The 26,818-nt window shown below is 48.1% G+C and overlaps 1 protein-coding gene across 1 annotated transcript; it reads left to right on the forward strand.

The window, feature by feature from the left end:
• Positions 1-25,850, forward strand: WHAMM (WASP homolog associated with actin, golgi membranes and microtubules). The gene is made up of 10 exons (XM_035132020.2): positions 1-787; positions 5,878-6,051; positions 7,483-7,633; positions 9,186-9,355; positions 10,432-10,597; positions 12,562-12,749; positions 13,452-13,538; positions 14,848-14,943; positions 15,799-16,261; positions 18,019-25,850. The coding sequence occupies exons 1-10, from the start codon at positions 212-214 to the stop codon at positions 18,315-18,317; spliced, it is 2,370 nt and encodes a 789-aa protein (XP_034987911.1). The 5' UTR covers positions 1-211; the 3' UTR covers positions 18,318-25,850.
• Positions 25,851-26,818: the final 968 nt, after the last annotated feature.

The raw sequence follows: 26,818 nt of genomic DNA on the forward strand, positions 1-26,818 counted from the left end.
GGGACGCAGCACGCGACGTCACAGAAAGAGCCACAACAACCCCTCCCGGGCCGCTTTGCTACTTTCACTAAAAGGAGGGGAGGGGGGAAAAAAGTTTATCGGGGTTCTAGAACGTTGGCGGAAAAAGAAAGCCTTTGAAGTTCAAAGGGGCGCCGCCGCTGGAAAGGAAGCCGCTGCGAGGCTGCCGGCGCCCGGCTTCATCTCTGCCCCCATGGACGAAGAAGAGCAGCAGCCGCAGCCGGACAGCCTCGACGGCTGGGTGGCCATCAAGGAGGACGCCTTCGGGCAGCCCGAGCCGCCGCACAAGCTGCGCTTCCTGGTGGCCTGGAACGGCATCGAGAGCAAGTTCGCGGTGACCTGCCACAACCGGACCTTGCAGGAGCAGGCGGCCGAGGCCGGAGGCGGCGTTGGCCCGCAGCAGATGAGCTGGGCCGGCCTGTTCTCCCCGCAGGCCCTGCAGGGCGTCCACCGTCAACTGTCGGCCTTGGCCCCCCAGCTGGAGCCGTGCCTGCCCGCGCTGCCCGCGGCGCTGTCCGGCCAGAGCGGCCTGTGGGCGCTGCTCTTCCCCGGCTGCCCGGTGCTGGCGGAGGCCGAGCTGGAGGCGCTGTGCCGCCGCCTGGAGAAGTACCTGGGCTGGGCTTTGGAGGCGTGCGGCCGCAAGGCGATGCTCGACTCGCTTTTCGCTCACGACCAGGACGAGGAGGACGAGTACTTCGAGAACTTGCAGGAGTTCCGCAGGAAAGCGCTCAAGGGGCGGCTCAGCGGGGCCAAGGAGGCCTTGCGGAGGGTACGGCGCGCCGTCGGGGGGCGTAGTGGGGGCGCCGGGTGGGGGAAGGGTGCGTGGAGGATGCTGGCAGGTAAACCCTGAGAGACGGACAGGAGGAGTGGGTTCAGATTCCCTAAGAAGAAGCAGTGTTGCACTGTGGATAGCACGTCGGACGAGGACCTGGGGGAATCCAGGTTCAAATACCCCACTTGGCTATGAAGCTCGCTCGGAGGGGGGGCCTTTCTCCAAGCCACCTGCCTCGGGGGGCCTAGCCTACCTCGCAGGGCTGTTGTGGCAGCGGAGATAAAATCATCTGTTCTACGCCCCCTTGAGTTTCTTGCAGGAAAAGGTGTAGGTATAAATGCAAGAAACCAGCAAATAATGCAGGCTTTTGCAAGTTTCGGGTTCCCCACATGTTGTTGGACCACTACTCCCATCAGCCCCACACAGCGTGGCCCAGTGAGTGGGAACTGTAGTTGCAACAACGCTTGGGAACTTTAGGTCGGGCAAGGCTGCTCCGATATCTGTGTGTCTTCATTTCTTACATGTGTAGACCACTTACTGGCTGTCACAAAGTCCATTGTTCAAAAAACAAGACTTTAGAGTCGCCTTGCCCCCAAATGGCAACTAGGCATTCCATACATTGGTGAATGCAACCTTGATTTAAGGAGTCATTTGGCGCCTGGCTTTGATATCTGAGATTCTAACACTGATTCTTGCACACAGCCTGGAACCCTGGAGAGTCGCTGCCAGTCAGTGTAGACACTATTGAGGTTAATGGGCTGATTTAGCATAAGGAAGAGGGCCCTGCATTTTTGAGCTCTATGTGCAATGGACACACAGTGGTGAGCTGGAGCCGTTTAATTCCTCCTGCAAGGGGCCTCTGGGGAAGATCAGCTTCCACCCCAGTTTTCAAAGCCCCATGGGAACCCGAGGCCAAAGAGCCGCACATTTTGTGGAGGTTGACTCTCAGCCAAAGAAAGCCTTCCTTGTGCTGTCATATAAGGTGCTGCTTGCTACTCTCCAAAATCCAAACACCCCCTGGCCCACCAGCTGTGTGTTGGATGAGAAGACGCTGTTTGGATTACAAATCGGCTGTTGACATCCTCACAAGTCTTCTGCATATTTAGGCTTAAGTGTAGGGGAGAGGCCTGTGTTTATAGGAGCAGGCAGTGTTGCACCGGTTAGGGTATCTGATTGCAGTCATTAAACGAACTGGAAATTCCCCTTGACCTGCAAAAAACGCCTTCTCAGAAATCTGTGCGAGTTTGTCTTTTATAACAGCTGTTCTGGGTTTCCAGATCATTATAAAGCAGAGGATCCCTAATATTAAAACGCATTTACAGTGGAACCTCGGTTTACGACTACCTCCGTTTACGAATGCTTCGGCTTGCGAACGCCACGGACCCGGAAGTGTTTACATCCGGGTTCCGTGGCGTCGGATGCGCAAACGCGATATGCACAGTGCGTGCGCAGAAGCGTGTCTTCGGCGAACGAACACCTCGGTGAGCGACCGCCACTGTGGAACGGATTGTGGTTGCAAACCGAGGTACCACTGTATATTTTTTTATCCCACCCAACGTCTAAGCATGGGGTGTGTGTGATGTACACAGTACTTTCTGTGCTCTGCGATTCTTCTGAATGCCAGTTGCTGAAATCCCCCAGGAGGAGAGAGTGCTCTTGTGCTCAGGCCCGCCTTGAGGGTTTCCCACACGCGTTTGGCTGAGCTGACCATTCCGGAAGTCCGTTCAACTTCCAAAACGTTCGGAGACCAAAGTGCGGCTTCTGATTGGCTACAGGAAGCTCCTGCAGCCAATCAGAAGCCACGGATGCCCCATCAGACGTTTGGGTTCCAAAGAACATTTGCAAACCGGAACACTCACTTCGGGGTTTGTGGCATTCAGGGGCCAAAACGTCTGAGTACCAAGGTGTTTGGGATCCAAGATATGACTGTACTGTTCCACTAGGACAGGGGTGCCCAAACCTTTTTCAAAGAGGGCTAGATTTGATGAAGTGAACATGCATGAGGGCTGACCCCCTTTTTTTTTTACGATTTTACCCCAAAGTTGTTGAGCATTTTTTAGGATTGAAGTTGTTGAGCTTTTCTTAGGGTTGAAGTTGTTGAGCTTTGTTGTTGAGCTTTGGGGGGGATTTTCCCACAAAGTTGTTCAGCTTTTTAGGAATTTGACCCCAATAAATAAACGGCTGGATTAGGCTGCCAAAACAGACTTTGGACATGCCTGCACTAGGAGGCTTTCAAAGTATTTTCTATTTTTTTTAAAAAGGAAAACGATCTGCATTAAAACAGTTTATCCTTCCAACAACCTTGCGAGGTAGGTTAGGCTGAGTGAAGCTGGTGATTACTACAGGTCTTGCATCTAAACCAGGCACCCCCAAACTTCGGCCCTCCAGATGTTTTGGCCTACAACTCCCATGATCCCTAGCTAACAGGACCAGTGGTCGGGGAAGATGGGAATTGTAGTCCAAAACATCTGGAGGGCCGAAGTTTGGGGGTGCCTGATCTAAACAATGGCAGTAACAAGGCCATCCAGCATCTTAATTTTCTTTTTCTTTTTCAAATAATTTTTATTAATTTTACAACAAGAAAGAAAAACAGCAAAAACAAACAGCACAATAAAACACAATAACATAACAATAAAAAGAAAACACAAAAATCCAAATACATAATCCTTTTCCTTTAACATTGTATAAAGGGACTTCCTCGAGTTCCCCACATCTGCGGTTCATTTCTCTTTTATCTTTAGCAATTTCCAATTCTTTTTTAACAATTCCTTACAATTTCAAATCTCCCATACATCTATTTACTTCACATAATTCCCAAATCCACAGTTTCTATACACTTCTAAATCTAGTCTCAATATACAATTTTAGCATATTTTTTAAAAATAAATTTTAAAATCTTTCCACTCTTCTTCTGTCGCTTCTTCTCCCCGGTCGCGAATTCTCCCGGTCATCTTAATTTTCTGCCTTCTGTAAGGCACGACATCAGCCACCCTCTCAACCTGTTGCCGACTAGGCCTCTTTTCCACCATGATCAGGGCTGATGTACACATTCAGCTGAATCCTGTGACCTGGTTTCTGAGACTTCCGAGTTGCAAGGGCAGGGCTGTATACTGCAGGCCCTTTGGCCCTCCAGAAGTTACTGAATGACGGCTCCCATCACCCCTGGCCATTGGCCATGCTTGCTGGAGCTGCTGGGAGTTGTAGTTCAGCGGCCAAAGGCCATGTTGCCTCAGGATCTTCCTGCCTGTGGAAAACTAGCATGTCAGGAACACCCTTGCAGGCTCGCCTTCTCCCAGAGGTGCTAGTTTGCTATGTGCGGAGATAGTAATTTTTAAAATTAACTTGGGGAGGAGCGTTTGGACATACCCCCAGCTTCGGGGTGCAATGGCACCGTCTTCTAGGAACACGGGACTCTGCGATTTGTGCGTTTGGCTGGCGCAGCTCTTGGGAGAGAGTGTGCGATTTGTCGGCAGCAATTCACAAGTAACTCAAAACAGAGATGCGTTGTCATGCTAAGGGGGAAAGGCAAATTCTCCGGCTCTCGACTCGCCTGTGTGGGTGTGGGAAATGGCTCACATGGGTCTCGGCTGAGATGAGCTCTTGGATTCTGGAATACTTTTGGCGTGCTTTCCTTGGAGTTCAATCTTCCACCCTGCTGTGCAGCCTTTATTCCCTTGAGTGGCTCCCTGTTTGTAAGTTTAATTAAACTTACTTTGTTGACGACATAGTCGGCATTATACACCTATTAGAAATGGGGGGGGGAATCAAATGTAATGATTTAGCTGCTGCTGTGTTCCATTCTGCTGTGATATAAAGCAATTAGCACCCCGAGGAGTATCTCATAGAATCGTAGAATTGGAAGGGGACCCCCCCAAGGTCATCCACTCCAAACCTCCCCCCCCCCCCCCGGTAATGCAAGAATCTCAATAAGCATTCCCCCATCCAATTTGGAACCATACTGGGCGCTGCTTATCTTTGCTAATGTGCTAGCAGTTTTATTGCTGCTCCGCTACCAATAGCAGCACTCCCCCCCCTCCTTAACTTGAATTGCTCAAGCGTTTTCCATTGCTCTGCAAACTTGACTTTCCTCCTGTACAGTCGTACCTTGGAAGTCGAACGGAATCCGTTCCAGAAGTCCGTTCGACTTCCAAAACGTTTGGAAACCAAAGCGTGGCTTCTGAACTAGCTGCAGGGAGCTCCAGAAGCCGTGGAAGCCCTGTCGGACGTTCGGCTCCCAAAAACAGTTCAGAAACCGGAACGCTCACTTCCGGGTTTCGATCGTTCGGGAGCCAATCTGTTTGGGAGCCAAGGCGTTTGAGATCCAAGGTACGACTGTATTGGTAGTTGCAAATCATATGGATACAAACTACCAATTAAAAACTTGCTAAGACCAAGGTTTGCCCAGTCCAGCATTTGATTTCTTAGAATGATTGGGGAGGGGTCTTAAAAGAAGGATTAGTCCCCTGAAAACTCCCTAGGGTGGACTGAGCATGCTTAGGGGGTGCAGAACCCTCACTGACTGTTGTGGGGTGCGGGGGAGAAAGTTGGAAGAGGAAATGAAGTGACTGGAATTCGAACCTTTGTTGCAGGTTCGAATTTGCCTAATCCTAGTTGTAGAGCCAGTGTGGGGAATCCTTGGCCCTCCGGATTTTGCTGAATTACAACTCCCTTATTCTCCGGCCATTGGCTGTGCTTGCTAAGGCAAGAGGCAGTTGTAGTTCAGCAACATTCCCCACTCTTGTTTAGAGCCATCTAAGCTAGCGGCTGTGTCTGTGTCTTGTGGCGGACAGTTCCGCAGGTTTTGGAGGTGCCGTGATAGGTGCAGCATTAATATATATTTATGAAACTTGTATACGCCCTTATACCTGCTGCTCTCAGGGCAGTTCACAGGATAAAATCACAATATATAAACACAACAGGTGCATTTATCTTGTGAGGTTTTGCGACGCCTCTGCAGGACCCCCATTTACGTAAATTTGTGGTGCTCTTAAACGGCTGCTGCCCACCCAGCCACCACCCTGGATGTCTCAATTGTTTGGAAAAAGTACAATTCCATTGCTAATTTTGGAGTCTTCTTGCCCCCGTAGGTTCTCTACCAGCACAAAGATGCTGACAAGTTGGTCGCTTTGATGGAGCTCTACAAGGAGGAAGATGATGCTTATTGGGAGCTGGTTACCGTGGCGACTGAATTCTATCAATATTTGCTGCAGCCATTTAGGGATATGCGTGAGCTGGCAACTTTATACCGACTGGAGATCCTGGTAGGTTTTCTCTTCCCGGTGTTTCAAAGTCTCTATAAAATAAGATCCTGTGTGATGAATGGCTTTCTCCCCGTGGAATTGGAGAGGTGGGATCTCTTGGCACCAGACTGCTCTGCTCTTTTGTCTTGTAGGTGCCGTTGACACAACCATAGTACATTGTGCTGGATTTATTTTGAAGCATCCAGGCATTGTTTTGCTTTATTAGTTCTGCAGGGCTCTTCCCTAAGGTGACTGCATTATTGCAGTGTATCTGAAGAAGTGCGCATGCAGACGAAAGCTCATACCAATGACAAACTTAGTTGGTCTCGAAGGTGCTACTGGAAGGAATTTTTCTATTTTATTTTTATTTTGCATTATTGCAGTCTTGGTGGGCGCTCTTGTGCTGCAGTGCAACCAAAGCAGGACAAAAACCAAGCAAACGTAGAATAATAGAAGGGATCCTGAGGATCATCTAGTCCAACCCCCTGCAAGGCAGGAATATGCAGCTGTCACTTATGGGGATCGAACCTGCAACCTTGGCATTATCAGCATCTAACCCAATGTTTCCCAACCTTTTCCCAACTGTGGGCCCCCTTCCAAGGGGGGAAAGGGGGCAGCTGGCCCCCTCAATAAGTAAAAATCAATACAAATTAATACAGATCTGAGGTTCTGCTCCCTCCAACAAAAAAGCCTGCCCTCCCTAACAAAAATCCTGGCTACGCCCATGCACCTCCCCCACCCCCTGTCCTACTGATAGAAAGGTAGCTATTTAAATTTTTTTACCGTATTTGTAAATAAAACATATTTTTATAATTTTTTATAATTTATACTCTTATCTAGATTTCAAAGAGAAATTACAGATTATAATACCAAAATATCGAAGAAGACGTATAATTTATTGTTAGAATGGGAAACTAAAGACGAAGAGGTCAAATGTGTAATGATCAAATGGGCACCGGACAGGACATAATATACAAAGGGAAGATTGGGGGGGGGGAACTATGGAAAGTGGATTTAAAATTTACTGATTGTATAGTTCTGAAAGAGAATTATATGAAAATGATGTATCAGTGATATATGACTCCTGTTAAACTTGCATGTGTTGAATAAGTTCCAATAAGTGCTGGAAGTGTAGAGAGAATGAAGGTATGTTTTATCATATGTAGTGGAATTGTAAAGTAATCAAAAACTATTGGGAAATGATATATAATGAATTGAAGAAGATGTTTAAAATAACTTTATAAAAAAAAACCAGAAGCTTTTTTGTTAGGCATTATAGGGCAGGAATTGCCAAAAGAGTGGAAGAAGTTATTCATGTATGCTACAACGGCGGCTAGGATTCTGCTATCTCAAAAATGGAACTCTGATATAGACATAACGCCTTTTGCCCTCTTCTGAATGCCCGTTTTGACTCAAACACTAAAAAGATATTTGTTGTTGTTGTTGTTGCAGAAATCCTTGCAAGCTGACAGGCTGGGTCCTAAAAGGATTGAGGCCTTGCAGAAGGAGGCGGAGGAGTGGACACATCAGGCTGAAGAAGCTGTCTGCTCCATCCAAGACATCACAGTTGGTTACTTCAAGGAGACGGTGATGGCGCTGGCAGGTGAGCAGAGGCAGGCAGAGGCAACCTCCCCTTTCTTTTAAAATTATTTTCCATTTTTTTGCATTTCAACAATAAAAATTAAGTCCAAACCAGTGGTTCCCAACCTTTCTTTGGCCCTGTCAGTGTTTGAAAAGGAAAAGGTTTTGCCTCCTTTGCCTGTTGACCTTAGTCGACCCTAGTCGGCACAAAGAGTCCTGGAAAAAGAGTACTTTGAAGAATGCTGCTTTTATTGCAAAAACAAAAACTTCTCCAACCACGACCAACAGCTTTAGACATCAAACGCAACCAGCTTTCTACCCTTGAACCAACCCACCCAACTACCAACATTGACCCCTATATACATACAGGTTACATGACTGTTGTGGGGTGCAGGGGAGAAAGTTTACATGACTCATTGTAGGCTGCTGACTTGGTTCTTTTAGCATTAAAGAAACGGCGGCCAATTTTTAGCCGTGACATGCCCCACCTAGGTAAAGGTAAAGGGACCCCTGACCGTTAAGTCCAGTTGCGGATGACTCTGGGATTGTGGTGCTTATCTCGCTTTACTGGCTTTATTGGGAGCCGACGTTTGTCCGCAGACAGTTGTTCTGGGTCATGTGGCCAGCATGACTAAGCCGCCTCTGGCGAAACCAGAGCAGCGCATGGAAATGCCGTTTACCTTCCCAACGGAGCGGGACTACTTGCACTTTGATGTGCTTTCGAACTGCTAGGTTGGCAGGGGCTGGGACTGAGCTCACTCCGTTGCGGGGATTTGAACCACCGACCTTCCGATCAGCAAGCCCTAGGCTCAGTGGTTTAGACCACAGCGCCACCAGTGACCACATGCCCCACCTAAGCATCTCTAAAATCCTGTTGCCCCCCCCCGGTGACACATAATTCTTATTATTCAAAAAGTGAACTATTCACATGGAAGAAGCCTAAAAGGCCATTCACTGTTAATAACTCCTCGAATTGCCCCCCTTAAAAATCAAATCGCCCCCCTGTGGGGACCACAGGTCCCAACAAATTCCACCTGCATTTTCTGCGACTTCCCTGCCCCCATCTCTGCAGTTTCTTATTTTATACTGTATTCTTACTGCATAACCAGTTCAGACCTATTTACAAATCTAACCTTTATACTTCCTTTAAGTTATTTCTCACCGCTCGTGTTTATGTCAACCCTGCTAATGTTTTTAATTGTTTACAATTTGTCTTCACATATTCAACAAATGTTCCCCATTCTGTTAAAAAAACCCCTCTCTTATCTTGATATTCCTCCGGTAACTTTCGCCCCATCTCTGCGTAGTCCATCAATTTTAGTTGCCGCTCCTCTTTTGTTGGAACTGCTTCTTCTTTCCATCTCCTGGCGTATATCATTCAGGCAGCCGTGGTAGTGTACATAAATAGATTTCTTTCTGATCTTTGGGTACCTCTTCTCCCATTCTCCCTAAAAATAAAAAAAAAGCTTCTGGCCTTTTAACAAAAGTTATTTTCGACATTTTTTTCAACTCATTATAAATCATTTCCCAGAAAGCTTTTACTATCTTACCACATGCCTTCCTCCTCTTGACAGCGATGCAGAAGCAAATGGAACAGGACCGGAAGCGCTTTGGCCAAGCTGCCTGGGCCACGGCTTCCCCCAGGTTAGAAAACTTGAAGTACCTGTTGGCGAAGGAGACTCTCCAGCACATGAGGGCCAAAGAGCTGTGCCTGAACCACAAGAGAGCGGACATCCGGAAGCAGGTAAGCCCCACCTTCTCCTCTCGTCTCGCTAGACAAGCTTCCCAGATGCGGGAGTCTTGAATGTGAACCCTCAGAATGGAAAGTGAATATTGCAACTAGGAAACAGCCCCAAGGAAGCATCCCTTAAATGCTTAGATGCGTTCCTGCAATTGCAATCTGACGAGGCTAAACAAGCCTCATACAGCCTCAGCCCAGTATACCTGAAAGAGCGTCTCCACCCCCATCGTTCTGCCCGGACACTGAGGTCCAGCTCTGAGGGCCTTCTGGCGGTTCCCTTCCTGCGAGAAGCAAAGTTACAGGGAACCAGGCAGAGGGCCTTCTAGGTAGTGGCGCCCACCCTGTGGAACGCCCTCCCACCAGATGTCAAGGAAATAAGCAACTATCCTACTTTTAAAAGACATCTGAAAGCAGCCTGTTTAGGAAAGCTTTTAATGTTTGATGTTTTATCGTGTTTTTAATATTCTGTTGGGAGCTGCCCAGAGTGGCTGGGGAAACCCAGCCAGGTGGGCACGGTATAAATATTTATTTATTTATTTATTTCTAACTAACCTATGGCAGGCATAGGCAAACTCGGCCTTCCAGATGTTTTGAGACTACAGTTCCCATCATCCTTGACCACTGGTCCTGTTAGCTAGGGATGATGGGATTTGTAGTCCCAAAACATTTGGAGGGCCAAATTTGCCTGTGTCTGGCCTATGGGAAGTGGCCTTAGCTGAGAAGCGAACAGACAGCTTAAAGGAGGCAGAGGGCAAAAAGGATGGTTTCGATACAGGCTTGCATTGTTTCATCATGTATGACAGCAGATTGGGTCACCTGTTCCAGCCATCTTTGACAAGCAGAGATTTATGGAGGGAAAGAGAGTGAATATGTATAGGTTCTTAGGATGTTTCATTGTTTACAGATGCCCTGGAAACGTGTGTTTTATTTTTACTTGCGTGTTGTACAACACACACACACACACACACACACACACAAAGAAAATGCCCTCTGATGGGAGGGAAGCACGATGAGGGAAAAGGGCCGACTGGCATCATTTTGCTTCTAATAGTTTGTGGGCTTAATGACGCTTCCTGCAGATGGAGGCCCTCCACGAGCAAGAAAATGACATGGCTCGAGTCGAGGAGCTGGAAATAGAATATTATGAAACTCAGCTGGAGCTGTACGAGGTGCAGTTCGAGATCCTGAAGAATGAAGAAATGCTGCTTATTACACAGTTGGAGACTTTAAGGAGGCGGATGAAAGGTAAGCAAGCAATGAGCAACACTTGCCAGGGACTGGGCGGCTCGTTTCTCTACTCTCAAGCAGTAGCCGGGGTGGCTGTTTGGAATCTCCAGTCCGGCAGGGAAAAGGATATTGTGTTTTGTGTCCTGCTTGGAGGCTTCCCAGAAGGATCTGGTTCGGTAGTGTGGGGAGCAGAATGATGGGCCATTGGTTGGATCCAGCAGGCTACCTCTGACACTCGTCAGTTTTCCCACTCTACACGCTGGCCTCCCAAGTTGTCAGCCTCCACAGTAAAGCAATGCTGGGGCATTGTTTTTACATCGCCACTCCAGGGGCAAGGCCAGAACAGTTAGTCACACAGAGACGCAGCGGGCAGCCTGCTTTCTGAGAACTGGTAATCATGCCATGGTGCTGGATTGAACGAGTTTACCTATGCCCCTTATGGAGGTTGGAAGAAAGGAAGTGCAGAGAGCAGGGCATCATGCAGAGCTGCAGCAGATAGCCAACTTTTGGGAACTTGAAAAATATTATTTTCACGAGTTTATTTAATACTACCGGTAGCTGTACCCGGCCACGCGTTGCTGTGGCTCCTCCCTGTGACTCCCCCCCTCTGTCCCGACCATGACCTATTCTGCCCCCTCCCCCCCGTTCATCCCTGTGACTGCCCCGACCCATGAGGTATCGTGACCCCTCTTCCCCCCCACCCTCAGCTCATCCCTGTGACTCCCCCCAGCCCCCTCCCTGCACCCCCCCGGTTCATTCCTGCGACTCCCCCGGTGTCGAGGTATCCTGGCCTGTATGTCAGGTATTCGGCATTGGGGGGGAGGCAGCAGCGTGGCATGGGCTGGTTTTCCGCACGGTGTCAGTGTGGCGTGGTCTGCCTGTGACAGTTGGACGCGGGGGGCTAGGGGTAGGATTCTGGCGTCGAGCTTTGTGGAGGAATGGCCTTTGTGGCGGTTATAGCATGTTGGTTGGTGACGTCACGATCTTGCGTTGGCCTTGGGGATGCAGCTTCTGGATTCTATTTCCCAGCATGCACTTTCCTCTGAGTTTTGAGTTCTGGAACACGGGGTTATTGGGGTTTTACCTGGCCCAGGTGTGACATCTGTCTACGTAAACGGTATGTGATCCCTCGCATATTCGCATGTGGCATTGTGTGCAAATTTGAACACAATTGGTCAAGCAGTTTCGGTGAAAAGTGGAGACCCACAAACATACTCTGTTTACATATATATATATATATATATATATATATATAAAGGGACATACATATATAGGTAAAGGGACCCCTGACCGACTCTGGGGTTGCACGCTCATCTCGCATTATTGGCCGAGGGAGCCGGCGTATAGCTTCCAGGTCATGTGGCCAGCATGACAAAGCCGCTTCTGGTGAAAAAGAGCAGCACATGGAAACGCCGTTTACCTTCCCGCTGTAGCGGTTCCTATTTATCTACTTGCACTTTGACGTGCTTTCGAACTGCTAGGTTGGCAGGAGCTGGGACCAAGCAACGGGAGCTCACCCCGTCACAGGGATTCGAACCGCCGACCTTCTGATCAGCAAGCCCTAGGCTCAGTGGTTTAACCACAGCGCCACCTGGGTCCCTATATATATATTTATATACATATATACACATATATACACACATATATATGGATACGTGTGTGTACAGTCGTACCTTGGAAGTCGAACAGCCTAGTTCTCGAACATTTTGGCTCCCGAACGATCGAAACCTGGAAGTGAGTGTCCCAGTTTTCGAACGTTCTTTTCGAAGCCGAACATCCAATGGGGCTTTCGCAGTTTCCGATTGGCTGCAGGAGCTTCCTGCAGCCAGTCGGAAGCCACACTTGGGTTTCCGAACGTTTTGGAAGTCGAACGGACTTCCGGAATGGATTCCGTTCGACTTCCAAGGTACAACTGTATAGGTATAGATAGATAGGTAGATTTGCATATTTCACATTAAGTAAACATTTTCTCCTTCCTTTAGAGATCCAGGATGAAGTAGTTTATTATGACACATGCGAAAACCCTGATGAGCTCGAAGCCACTGAGCAAGTCCTGGAAGAAACCCATGTGCCTTCCTCTGAAATAGCTCAACTGAGGCAGAAGACCCAGCAGTTGGAGACAAAGCGTGGGATTATCTGCTCAAGGAGAGCCTACCTCAGAAACAAAAAGGCAAGTGGTCCAGAAAAGTTTGGGTGCTGTATTACAGGTCTCAGGGCTGTTCACGGGATAAAATCACAATATAAAAACACAACACACATAAAATAAAAAGAATAACCCCCCCCCAAAAAAACCACACAACCCACACACATTTTAAAAGGGCATTTGACTGTCAAGTCAACCAAAGGCCTGGTTAAAAAGGAACATTTTTTGCCTGGCACCTAAAGGTGTCTAATGAAGGCGCCAGGCGAACTTCCCTGGGGAGAGAGCATTCCACAGACGGTGAGCCACCACGGAGAAGGCCCTATTCTTGTATTGCCACCCTCCAGACGTCTCGAGGAGGAGGCACACGAAGAAGGGCCTCAGAAGATGATCTCAGGGTCCTGGTAGGTTCATACGGAAAGAGGCGACCCTTGAGGTATTGCGGTCCTGAGCCGTTTGAGGCTTTACTGGTCCAAACCAGCACTTTGAATTGGGCCCAGAAACTAAATGGTAGCCAGTGCAGTCGGACCAGGATCAGTGTTATATGCTCAAACGATCTTGTCCTGGTGAGCAACCTGGCCGCTGAATTCTGCACTATTGACATTGGGGGGAGACACTTGTTCCAATAAACATGATACACACAGAGACACATTGTGTTTCAAAATAAAATGGGGACCTCTGCCAGCACTTACAGCTGACAGGCATGCTTCTGCTTGGTTTCTTTCCCATTAGGATCAATGTGAAGAGAGCCGACACGCCCGGCTCCAGCAGGCTCAAGAGAGCTCACGGCATTTCCAGCAACATCATAGCATCCAGATTGTGAGTAGCAAGAAATTGGGGGAGAAATCTTTACGGCAGGGATGGGGGAGTGCGTGGCCCCGCAAGCAAATGTTATTGGGTTCCAAGCCTCAGCCAGCATGTCCAATGGTGAGATGTGAAGTCGAGCAACATCTGGAGGGCCAGAGGTGCCTCACTCCTCCTTTATGGAATTACAGTCGTACCCTGGATCCCGAACGCCTTGGGAATCGATCGTTTTGGCTCCCGAACAATCGAAACCCGGAAGTGAGCGTTCCAGTTTGCAAACGTTATTCGGAACCCAAACGTCCGATGGGGGTTCCGCGGCTTCCGATTGGCTGCAGGAGTTTCCTTCAGCCAATCAGAAGCCGCGCTTTGGTTTCTGAACTTTTTGGAAGTCAAACGGACTTCCGGAACGGATTCCATTCGACTTCCAAGGTACTCCGGCTGAGCTGTAGTTAGTGCAGCAATTCACAGGAACGCAGGGAAAGAAAGTAACATTCTGTGTCCTGGGAACTCCCTGTTGGTTGGGAAGGTAGACTTGGAAGTGGAATGGGCAGTGCTTGCTGGTAACTCAGAAACCAGGGAGACGCTATTGGGGGTTGGACTAGATGACCCTTGGTGTACCTTCCAATTCTATGGTTCTGAATCCTGTGTACATACCAGTATCCCTCTGCCCTTGCTACCCTGAGGATTGTGAAACCAGAATAAAGCATGCAAAATAGTTTTTAAAAGGGAATAAATGGTGGTGGTGGGGAAATGAGATGGATGCCAACTTGCTCAACTTGTGTAATCTATTTGCGACTCAGAATCCTACTTTGGGGGGCTGTAGGATCTGGATTCCCTGTGCATGTAACTTTACTGCACCATCTAGGGACGCGGGTGGCGCTGTGGTCTAAACCACTGAGCCTCTTGGGCTTGCTGATCGGAAGGTTGGCGGTTCAAATCCCCGCAACAGGGTGAGCTCCCGTTGCTCTGTCCCAGCTTCTGCCAACCTAGGAGTTTGAAAGCACACCAGTGCAAGTAGATAAATAGGTACCGCTGCAGCGGGAAGGTATACGGCGTTTCCGTGCGCTCTGGCTTCCGTCACAGTCCTCAATGCACCAGTAGCGGTTTAGTCCTGCTGGCCACATGACCCGGAAAGCTGTCTGTGGAGAAACGCCGGTTCCCTCGGCCTGAAAGCGAGATGAGCGCTGCAACCTCATTTGATTGGACTCAACCATCCAGGGGACCTTTACCTTTTTAACTGCACCATCTTCTGTATATTTACCCCCGCCATTGTGGCAGACCTCTCTATGCGGGTGATAACTTTTTTTCCGGTGTTCAAATGCAGAAAAGAGACAAAAGGAAAGAGGACGAGAAGAAGAAGAAAGCGTGGATAAAGCAGGAGCGAGAGAAAACCCTGGAGAGGCTCAAGACATTCAAAGAGGTGAGCCTCAAGTCGCGCTCCCAGCGATCTTCCTGCCACTGGGAAATTTTCCTTCTGGAGAAAAGACATTGCTGAGCTTGTTTCGTCATTCCCTTGCAACTGGCCAGCAGCAGCAGGAAATGACAAATACAACTTCTGTTTTAGAAATTGCTATAGTAAATAGGTTTGGCATAGGTTGCTGTTGTTGTTTTCCATAGGCAGGTTTATGCAGTGTCGGACCCCACCCTCTTGCTTTGAAGCGATTTTTAATATTGTATTTTTAAATGGCTTGATAACTCACCTTGGACATTGCGATGAAGGCTGGGTAAGAAATCACAACCACAGATCTAATCATAATACCTTCCTATCGAAGTAACAAAGAAAAGCATATTGAAGTACACTGATGGAAATGATATATTTATTGTATTTATGGCCTGCTTTTCCTCCAGGGCGTGGTTCTCCCCCTACCCATTTTAACCTCAAAATAACTTCAGTCGGTAGAGCAGGAGACGCTTAATCTCAAAGCCGTGGGTTTGAGCCCAATGTTGGGCAAAAGATTCCTGCATTGCAGAGGGTTGGACTGGATGAATCCACAAACAACCCTATGACGTGGGTTCGGCTAAAGCAGGCGGCCCTCCAGATGTTTTTGCCTACAACTCCCATGACCCCTAGCTAACAGGACCAGTGGTCAGGGATGATGGGAATTGTAGTCCAAAACATCTGGAGGGCCGAATGTTGGGGGTGCCTGGGCTAAAGGCTGGCAACTGCCCCAAAGCCAGCCGGTTAAGGATCATGCCTGAGTGGGGATGTAAACCCTGGTTTCCCAGGTCCTAGTTCGACACTCCAACCACCCACTGGCTCTTGTTCCCCTTGCAGAAATGCCCGGCGCAGTTTGTGCTGAAGACTTCCCGGTTGCAGCCTTTGAACGCCAAGCAGCCCCAGGGCGCCTCCCACCGGACTCCGCCCGGTGCCCCTCAGCCACCCTCGGCGAGCAAGACGCCCTCTGCCAAGACCTCCCGGCCGGCACCAGCCAAAGGCTTCAAAGCGCCACGGCAGAAGCCCTCAAAGGATATCCCCGTCCAGATTTTTGCCCCTCCGCCACCCGGCCCTGAGCAGCAAGGGAAGAGCAATGGGGGGCCGCCACTGTTGCCTCCCCCGCCGCCTCCCCCGCCCCCACCCCCGCTTCCCCCACCATCAAACAACCAGCCTCTTTGCTTAAGGACAGGAGCGCAAATCGGTGAGAAGCCTCTGCCCCTCTTGTGCAAAGACCCTCCCGGGAGAAGTGGCTCCCCAGGGAAAGCGGACGGGACCTCCAGGCGCACGGCAAACGATTATGCAGGTAAAGGGGGGGGGCTGTTCTTTCCTCTTCCTGTGCTTCGCTGATGTGTCCTGCATCACACCATCATGCAGGCTGACCCTGAATGGATGCAAAGCTTTGTAGCTTCCCAGAGCGTCCTTTGGCTCACCAATGTTCCTGGCTGATCGCGGGACCTTTGATCTGATCCAGGAAGGCAGTCCTTAATATTGCGGACGGAAGCCATCCTGCTTGGCCGTTGTGGCAGGAGGATGCTGAACTATTTAGGCTTTTGTTCTGACCCAAAGGGGCTCTCCTTGCCTTCTTAATCCAGCAACAGGCACTTCCACATTTAGAAACTTCACTGCCACCGTGAAATTCAAATGTAACTCTTCCCCCCCCCCCCACTCCCTGCTGGCATAGCACAGGGACCGGTCCTCAAACATGTGAGTTGTAATCAGATGGAAGAAGCAGGCAGTCCACAGCTAAATTTGTAGGCGGCACATATGGCGACTTAACAAATGAGCTGTAAAATGATGTGCTTTTTAAACGTGTTATTGCTAAGTTAACTCAGATTCCTTCCCCCCACCCCCCCTCTTGTTTTTGTAAATGATTTTTCTACCTCTCTTGCTTGGTTGCGGTGGTTTTTAAATTAACTTGGAAAGCTTAGATCTTAAGGGTAGCTTTGTGGTGTGTAGGGGGCGCATGGGAACAGAAGCCTTCAGAAAAGGAACTCTGTGGGTGGACGAGGGTTGGGTTCTCATTTTGGAGATGGAGCCATAGGTCTAGTGGGAGTTTGCCTGCTTTGTACAGGGAAGATTCCAGGTTCAGTTTCCAGTGGGCAAGGAATCGGGTGGGGGCAGTATGCCCAGTTTGCATGTAACACTGGTTTGTCTCCAGTGCTGGTCCTACTTGGAGGAGCTCCGTTAAATCATGGGTAGGCAACCTAAGGCCCGGGGGTCGGATCTGGCCCAATCATCTTCTAAATCCAGCCCGCGGATGGTCTGGGAATCGGCGTGTTTTTACATGGGTAGAATGTGTGCTTTTATTTAAAATGCATCTCTGGGTTATTTGTGGGACATAGGAATCCATATTTTTTTTCAAAATACAGTCTGGCCCTCCACAAGGTCTGAGGGACAGTGGACTGACCCCCTGCTGAAAAAGTTTTCTGACCCCTGCATTAAATGAACATGATTAACTTCTGTCTATTATCTCCAATGGGCCTCCTCTGAGGAGGACTTCATGGGATACAACCCACTAAGCCAAACCGTGGCTTAGTGCATGCAGGTTTCCAAACAAGAGAGTGTGGCTGTTTTTGCTCTTGCCTTCAGTCTTTCCCTGCCGCTGCGCTCCTGAGAGCTGAGCCATGGTTTGCCTTAAAGCCTTTAAAGCCATGGTTTGTCTTGCTCCAGACAAACAACTTCCATTCATACATATTGACACATTAAATGATTTACAAAACTACAGGTGAGGCACTCAAACTATATCCTTGCTTTTCCTGTGTGTGGCAATTACTCTATCCGGGATGTTTCTTCCTGTCCTTGTAAAATGTCGCCTATCTTTTCCCGGCTGTTGCTGTTCTCCGTCATGCCTTGGTTGAAGCTAATATCACATTGTTGTTTCAGAAATCCCCCATCGCTCCGCCCCGTGCTTCATTGTTTTGCAACTTTAACAAGTGTGCAAAAATCACACTGTCCCAATAAATAAGCTGTTTTCGCCATTTCCCCTCTCATCCCGGGAAGGAGAGTGATCTGTCAAATTGCAGCTGAGGGTCTTAAATTTTGTTTTCCCTCCTGCCACAGGATCCATGGACGAGGTTTTGGCATCGCTGAAGCGTGGCGAAATCCTTCTCCGCAAAGTGGAACCCCCCCGCCAGGCGCCATCTTCCATCTCCTCCCTCAACGACAGTATCCTGGCGGCCATACGGCAGGGAGTGAAGCTGAGGAAAGTGACGCAGGAGCCCAAGCTGGACACGGAGAAAGGGCACTCCAGCAACGAACTGGAGCGGAGCATAAAGGCGGCTATGCAAAGGATCAAGAAAGTGTCTGCCGATTCGGAAGACGACGAAAACGACCACAATAGCGGCGAATGGAATAGTTAACAGGAGCGGGCTTTCGAACTTCGTTCTGGGGTTCCTCAGAAAGTTACCAAGGGTTCCCCTTAGAGAAGGAGGCAACTACTGGCGAACAAGCTCTCAGTTCACGCAGCGCAGCAATGAGGTCTACCTAATCTGGGCTGGGTCCTACATTAACGCCCTGGAACTTGTCCCAGAATCCCTTGCAAGTCCACTGGAGTTCTGGGCCAGATAAGTTCATGTAGAAATGTGTTAGTGCGTCCCACACCCCCTGGATTTAGGAAGTTTGAAAAACCATCATGTTTGACTCTATTCAGGTCAACCAGTTTACTGACCTGGGACGTTATGCTTTTACTGAATTTTGCACTTTTTGAAGGAAATGTATTGTCCTCTTTTTAGGAAACGGAGGGCTCTGTGTTTCTGGTGATTTGCCTACCAAAAAATAATGCTTCAGAACTGTTTTTAAAGGACAGCTGCCCCCTTGCTTTTGTTCCAAAGTCATTTTTGTTGTTGCTGTACTGAAATCAGCAAAACTTTTATCAAACCCATTTCTGTAAGTTTGCCAGAAATCATCCAGTTAGACAATCCAATTCTCAGAATAATAATAATAATCAGGATTGCAGCAGTGAAATAGCCACACTGTGAGGATTGGCAGCATTTGTGAGGTGCCAATAAGGGCTCCCATTGAAATTCTGATAGTGTAGAATAATTATTTTTGTGTGTGCGAAAATCACAACGGTTTCTTTGACTTAATACTCAAACCAATATTTTATGTGGATGTCACCATTGTTTGCTAAAAAGGGTATTTCATGCAGTATTTAGTAGAACCTAACTTGGGACAAAATGCTGCTAATGTTTGTGAAGTTTTATGCAAAGGTTCCTTTTTAATAGTGCCATCACCAGTTAACTAGGAGAGAAGTACCCATCAGTTTGCCACGTTTTATTGGAACAGTGCATGCTGCCTTATACACTCCCGGGATAGCTCAGTTGGTAGAGCAGGAGACTCTTTAAATCACAGGGTTGTAGGCTCTAGCCCCACGTTGGGCAAAAGATTCCTGCATTGCAGGGGGTTGGACTAGATGACCCTTGTGGTCCCAACTGTACAATTCTATGCTTCTATACGGAATCAAGCCATTGGCCCCTCTAACTCCATATTGTCTACACTGACTGGTAGCAACGGCCTAGGATTCCAGACAGGAGTATTTCCCATCTACCCTGGAGATGTTGAGAACCCAACCTGCATGCTAGGGCTGGGTAGATAACATTTCTGCTCCCCCAATACTATCAACTTTAAACCAGCACGGGTTGATGGGTGGGTGGGGTTTCAGTTTAAGGGCAGCCTTCCAGGGCACTATGGTGAGCCTAGGCCAGGCATAGGCAAACTCGGCCCTCCAGAAGGTTTGGGACTACAACTCCCAACAGGACCAGTGGTCTAGCTAACAGTGGCCTAGCTCAGTGTTTCCCAACCTTGTGCCTCCAGCTGTTTTTGGACTACAATTCCCATCATTCCTGACCACTGGTCTTGCTAGCTTGGGATGATGGGAGTTGTAGTCCAAAAACAGCTGGAGGCACAAGGTTGGGAAACACTGGCCTAGCTAACAGGACCAGTGGTCAGGGATGATGGGAGTTGTGGTCCCAAAACATCTGGAGGGCCAAGTTTGCCTATGCCTGGCCTAGGCTACTGCCTCCTCTGTTGTCATGGCAACCTTGGGACATAGGAGGCAAAGATGCTGCGCCTGTGGAAGGATATAGAATCTGGACCACAATTTACTTGGGGTTGCTGTGGGCAGGCTCCCTCAGCCGGTTACCCACCTACCAAACACTGCCATCACTTCAGGCACCTTGCACTAGGGGGAGTTAACCATGCGTCATTGAAGGTTCCTTACCCATTTTTGCATTTGGTTTTGGTTCCAGTGCTCCTCCTACAGGAGAGGACGAGGCTTTGCGCAGAAAACCATGCAGAAAACCAGACACCCATTGGTGTCATGTGTTTCATTGCACTTTTTTCAGTTACAAATGCTATTTCGGTTACCGTCATAGTGTCATACCAAGATGGGTTAAGATGACAAATAACTTGCTCACGGCCATTGTTTTCAGCGCTGGGCAGAGATCTGAACTGGAGGCTTCCAAATTAACTTCAGCTTATAACGAAGTGGGCTTTGTATAACTACAAATAAAGCATGTTGCCATATTTCATACTTCTGTAACTAAGCAGCGTAAGATCTCCAACTAAGTATTCTGGCCATATCTAAGTGTGCCAAGCGAGGGAGAAATCTGATTGATTTTGCTATTGAAAAACCAACCAACCAACCACCCCCAAACACGCACACATTCTTCATTTTTCTGAAGCGTTCCAAACTCTCCACACCAAGGTTTTTCTCTTGTATCTCGGCAGTTTCCCATCTGCTTGCAATTTTCAATTTTAGTGGCCACCAGAAGGCTTAAAACATATCGGGTAGAAGTCCACGAAGCTTTACTCAAAGTAGACCCAATGAAATTAAGAGACCTGACTCATTTCAGTGGGTCCCGGCAGAGTAAAACTTAGTTGAATACCACCCCTGTTATCTGCCCCATTCTAATCAACAGTGTTTTTTTTAATGTAATCTAACCCACTTGTTAAAATATGCCAAGATTTAAGCTGTATTTTGTTAATATCCTGGATTGTTTTTAACCACTTTATACCACTGTATCTTATAATGTGTAAGACATCAGCGTCTTTTCTTCTGCATTTCCATCATCTTGTCACAGGTTAGGGATAAATGGGAGCCCTGCTCCAAAAACACACCTGGAGGTTCCCTATTCTTGGCAAAGCTAGTGACAGATGTGGGATAGGGAACCTGCAGCTCTCCAGATGTTCTTGGTCTAGAACTCCCATTCCCCCCAGCTAGCATGGTCAGTGGCCCAGGAACGAGCGGAGTTACAACATCTGCAGGGCTATCGCTCCCATCCCTGACCCTTGGCCATGCTAGTTGAGATGGACAGGATTTGCGAGTCCCCCAAACAGCTGTAGGGCCACAGGTTCCCTACCTCTACAGCAGGGGTCCCCAAACTAAGGCCCGGGGGCCGGATGCGGCCCAAACGCCTTCTAAATCCGGCCCACGGACGGTCCGGGAATCAGCATGTTTTTACATGAGTAGAATGTGTCCTTTTATTTAAAATGCATCTCTGGGTTATTTGTGGAATTTGTTCATAATTTTTCCCCAAAATACAGTCCGGCCCCCCACAAGGTCCGAAGGACAGTGGACCGGCCCCCTGCTGAAAAAGTTTGCTGACCCCTGCTCTACAGTATGCAATGCGTCCTTCTCAAGGATCTTGAATGGCCTCTTAATGAGTGTGTGTGTGTGATTAAGTAATATTGGCCATTGAACCTGAAAGGGCGGGGGATATTCTTCCACTTCTTTTGAGAAGGCACGGTAAACATTTCTCCCATTCAAGAGCATAGAGCTGAATAACCTTCCTTTCGGAACTTAACATGGTATTTAGTTGAGCACTTTATATTTTAAAAAAATCCCATGTGGATACATCCCTATTCATTTGATGTTTTGTCTTACATTCTCCATAATAAAGTGTCCTTTTGGAGGATGCTGGGAAAACCTTGGTCTCTGCCTTCTTTCTCTGCCATCCTCAGTTGTGTCCTGGTTCAAGGCTGCTGCCAAGCAAGAGTTGGAGGGAGGAGGAATCTGCCTTCTGCTTCTCAGCCAGAGACGACCAAACACCTTCCCAGAACAGAGACAAGAGCCGCTGGAGTTTGGCTGCCTAGGCTACATTTGCAATTTGAGGGGGGAAACGCAGCCAGTTGTTGACAATGGACACAGCTGGGGGACAGCCTTGGCTTAGAGTTCAGCTTTGTCGCTTGCTTGTTAGCTTCACGGGCAAGAGTCATGTAGGTTTTTGGCATGTGCAAAAACCTCTCTGAAGCATAAGGCTTTATTTTAAACCTGTTTTTCAACATCTGGTGTTAAGTCACGGAAAACAGAAAGCAACAATTCCACCGAACTTGGGATGGGAAGAACTAGCAATTTAACTCCAGCGGAACATTTCAAAATAGTGTGATCTTTGCTCACTGGGAGAGGAGAAAAGTGGACTCTGCAGTGATATAGTGTGAGGTTTCAGACTGGCTGCTAGCCCTGAACTTAAGGCACGTTATAGCTATACAGCTTTTGTCGGTCGGTGTGTTGTCTGTGTCGAGAAGGGAAGAAAGCTAAAATGACTCACTTTTGTCTTCTTCCTAGAACATCGCAGTAGAGCAGAGGCTCTGAGTTCCTCCCCACATCTTGGGGGCTCGTCACGCGCATCAAGAGGGAGCCGTGGTGCCCGCCAAGGTCCACTGCCACCACGGAGAGGCCCGGAGGTGTCCGTCGTCACTACAGGAAATCCCGGCAAGGCCTGGCCCCTCAAGTTGGGGGGAGGAGGACTTGGCCTCATCCCCACATACAGTAGCATTGGTGTCTATGCAGAGGGATGACGAACGTCAAAGCCCACATCTCCCCAACCCTAATAATCTCATTTCCCAAGATACTAAGTTTTTTTTAAATAAATAAATAAATCAAAAGCCACTCCCTTAATTTTGGGCGTCCCTGTTTGCTTCCAACCTCAGGACTTTGCAACTGCCTGATGACAGATACATTCTTCCTTTCTGGAGACACAAAAGTTTCTTAGTTGTGAAGGGCTTGCCTGAAACCGTCTCTGCTTATTCTACAGGTGATGTTGAACCAACTAGGAACTTCCCAACTGATGGCCATTAACTGAAACAAGCTCGCTTATCTCTATATGTGCAGGCTTCCTGTTCAATTCCTTCACAGAACTGGTCCCTCCTTTGAAGTGAATGGGGAAAGTCTTGTGAAGAAGAACTCTGAGCATGTATAGCAGGGGCGGGGAAGCTCAGACCCAGGGGCAGAAGGTGGCCCTCTATCACTTACCTGGCTCTCAATAATCTACCCTCGGTGACCCCTGCTCCTTCAGCTTTTGCCTGTCTCTAATGCAGGCATCCCCAAACTTCGGCCCTCCAGATGTTTTGGACTACAATTCCCATCGTCCCTGACCACTGGTCCTGTTAGCTAGGGATTATGGGAGTTGTAGGTCAAAACATCTGGAGGGCCGCAGTTTGGGGATGCCTGCTCTAATGTGTCCCTGAGTCAGGGCATTTTTTCAGCCAGAACTCACCAAAACGCCTTTCCGGCACCCATCAGGTGGGCGCCATTGCCATTACAGTCGTACCTCGGGTTACAGACGCTTCAGGTTACAGACTCCGCTAACCCAGAAATAGTACCTCGGGTTAAGAACTTTACCTCAGGACGAGAACAGAAATCACACGGCGGCTGTGGGAGGCCCCATTAGCTAAAGTGGTACCTCAGGTTAAGAAGAGTTTCAGGTTAAGAACGGACCTCCGGAACGGATTAAGTTCTTAACCCGAGGTTCCACTGTATAAGAGAACAAGAGAGGCATTTAAAGTTATGGCACTTCTTTTTCTAGAAAAACAGCACTGCCCTGAGTGTATGTTGAAACTAGCCTCCTTTATAAAGGTAACATTCACATTTGTTTCTCTGCCCCTGCCCACCATTCACTGGTGGCCCCCAGAAGGGAATGTGGCCTTGAGGCTGTGGGGGGGGGGGAATCCCCACTTCTGATCTCGATCCTTGTACCTACAAATTTGTGCCTACCGCCTTCCATGATTTCTCCTTTCCTCTGGTAAGAGTTTGCGAACAAAAGCAAATGAAATAAACCCAAGACAGAGTGCCTAATATAATTTCCTAGAAGAACAGCAGCAAAGATTAATAATGCTGAATTTATAGAAGCTGAGAGATTAAAATAGAACCAGGCAGCATATTAAAATTCGCTGCTAGAAAAGGAGTTGGTAATAATGGCACCTCTGGCTTAGGAATGTAGAAACACTGGCGGGGGGGGGAGTGCACCGCCCCAGCACCATTGGGGAGGGGGGTACCATCGCGGCCACCTCCCCCTGGACACGCACAGCGCACCCCCTCATACCGGGCGGCATGTCCCCGGGATGCCTGCCACGCCCGTGGGGTGGGCGCCACGCCCCCACGGGACGTGTGCCAGCCAAGCCCCCGCCTGCTCTCCGCCCCCCGTGTCGGAGCATGCAGCTTTGCCATTGCATAGAGAGCGACATTATATACACTCAGTCTGAGTGTATACCTGGCCCATCTAGCTCAGTATCGTCAACACTGACTGGCAGCAGCTCTTCAGAGTTTTGGACAAGAGTCTCCTAGCCCTACCCGGATTGAACCTGAAACGTTACACATGCAAAACACTGAACTATGGGCTCTTTTCCATAGGAAGTACACTTTTTATTTGGCTTTTTCCCTCTTTAGATCTCCAGTGAACGAGCAACAGCACCCATCATAATAATATATTGCTAAAAAGTAGGGGAGGGGAAAGGATCATATCGTTTTACAGAAATGCATAATTGAGATGGAGCACACAGGGTGAGCGGATGTATTTCCTAGCCCTGGAAACCCCCAGTGCAAGTATGGAATTAATAGCAGATGAGATAACCAACAGAGCAAAGATGTAAAAAGGGGAAATTACTTGGGAGTTGTGGATGAACAGGTGCTTATTTTGTTCCTCACCATTAGAGAAAGTGCAGCACGTTCCATCTCTCAGTCTCACTAGTTCCCTGTGCAAACATCTATCGCAGACAAGCTGAAAGTTATAATTAGATAAATGGTCGTGATACACACGCCGAGTCCCAGATCAATGCTATTTAAGGACACACACAGAGAGGTTGGTGTGCCAGCCTGAGATCACCCCTGCCTTTGCTTTATTTTGTGCTTTTTCTGCCTTGCTTTTCCCATCCCTGGAATTGGGCTCCCAAAGCAGCTTACAGAGAAGATTTCAACCAAGTACAATTCAAGCGGCAATAAGAATAACGAAAATTAAAAAGTTGAAAGGGAAGAGTTGAAATTAAAAAGTAAAACAGGAAAAGTAGATGAAACCGCAAGCAAAACATTGCAGCCGTGCTGTATCTCAAATAAAACCCTACAGCAGAGAAGTTCACTCCAATTTAGGCAATTCCTTCCATTGCATACATGGAGCTCTGTGGGTTGTAAAGACACTAAAGTGAAGAATCTTTGCACATGCAATGGAACACGCTTTCAAAAAAGTCTAGGTTCAAATTCTTCCCTGAGGTATAGACTCTAGAGCCTTTCACGATAGATGCAACTGATCAGATTTACTCCAGATTTACACTGGCATTTCCCATATGAAAAATAAAAAAATTCCTTCAGTAGCACCTTAAAGACCAACTAAGTTTATATTTTGGTATGAGCTTTCGTGTGCATGCACACTTCTTCAGATACCATATGAAGATTCCCATATGAAGTTTGGGTTAAGATTTGCTTATTTGCCCAGGCATTTAATTTTTTCCTAAGTTAATTTCTGCTGTGTTGTTTTTATAGTTGCTTTGGTTCATTTGATGATATGTTGTTGTTTATATGATCATTTGATTGGTTGTTTTTATGTGTTGTATCTGAATTGATGGAAGGTGGACTATAAAAGCTTTAATTTGATAATAAATAAAGCAAGAGGAACAAATGTGTATTCCTAAACCCTTATTTACTGTTAAATTTGTATCCTGCCCTTCCTTGCAAAGCAGGGCAAACAATGACTAATAAAACAATAAAAACATATTACAGTGCAAAACAATTCTAATACAGGTGCAGATCTCAATTTAAAAGGCTTTTTAGAAGAGGAAGATTTCCAGTAGGCGCCATAATAATTAATAATAATAATAATAATAATAATATATTATTTATACCCTGCCCATCTGGCTGGGTTTCCCCAGCCACTCTGGGCAGCTTCCAAGAGAAGAATAAAATAATCGATTAAAGATTAAAAGCCTCTCTAAACAGAGAGCAGAGATGGCGCCTCTCTAATATTTATGTCTAATATTCATTGAGGGAATTCCAAAGGGTGGGCACCACCACACTTAGGGCATGATTCCCGCATTGTGCTGGACGGACCTCCTGGCAAGATCAGTGGTGGCTGGTGCTCATTGACTTGGTAGGGCAGAAGGCCTGGAGACCAGCAGCAGGTGGCGCCAGAGCCAACCAATCCTAGTTTTGTTTCCATCCCTGCTGGAACGCTGAGACTCAGGATGAGGAAGAAGCTGACAGCCAAGGCCACCTCCTGGACTGGTTTTAAGTATGAAGACAAGCAAGTGGGGGGGGGCTGGCTGAGAACAGATTGAGGGTGGCCGGGTAGTGCCTCACTTGCCCTACTGGACCAGCCTCCACTGGGTAAGAAAGTGTCCTCACCCGCAGAGCGCAGTGAACAATTGGCTATATAAGGGATCAGACAATCCGGTCCCAAACTGTAGGGAAGACAGTTGCCAGTCTGGTACCCCCCCCCAGATGTTTTGGACTACAACTCCCATCAGCTCCAATCAGCACAGCTGGAGGGCAAAAGGTTGGCAAAGGGGATTCTGAGAGATCAGAGCTCCCTGGCAGACACCCGCTATACTTTTAGGAATGACCCTGCTGGAAACACTGGCGCAACAGGGGCCACGT

This window comes from Zootoca vivipara, chromosome 14 (genome assembly GCF_963506605.1).
Source record: "Zootoca vivipara chromosome 14, rZooViv1.1, whole genome shotgun sequence".
Classification (NCBI taxonomy): Eukaryota; Metazoa; Chordata; class Lepidosauria; order Squamata; family Lacertidae; genus Zootoca; species Zootoca vivipara.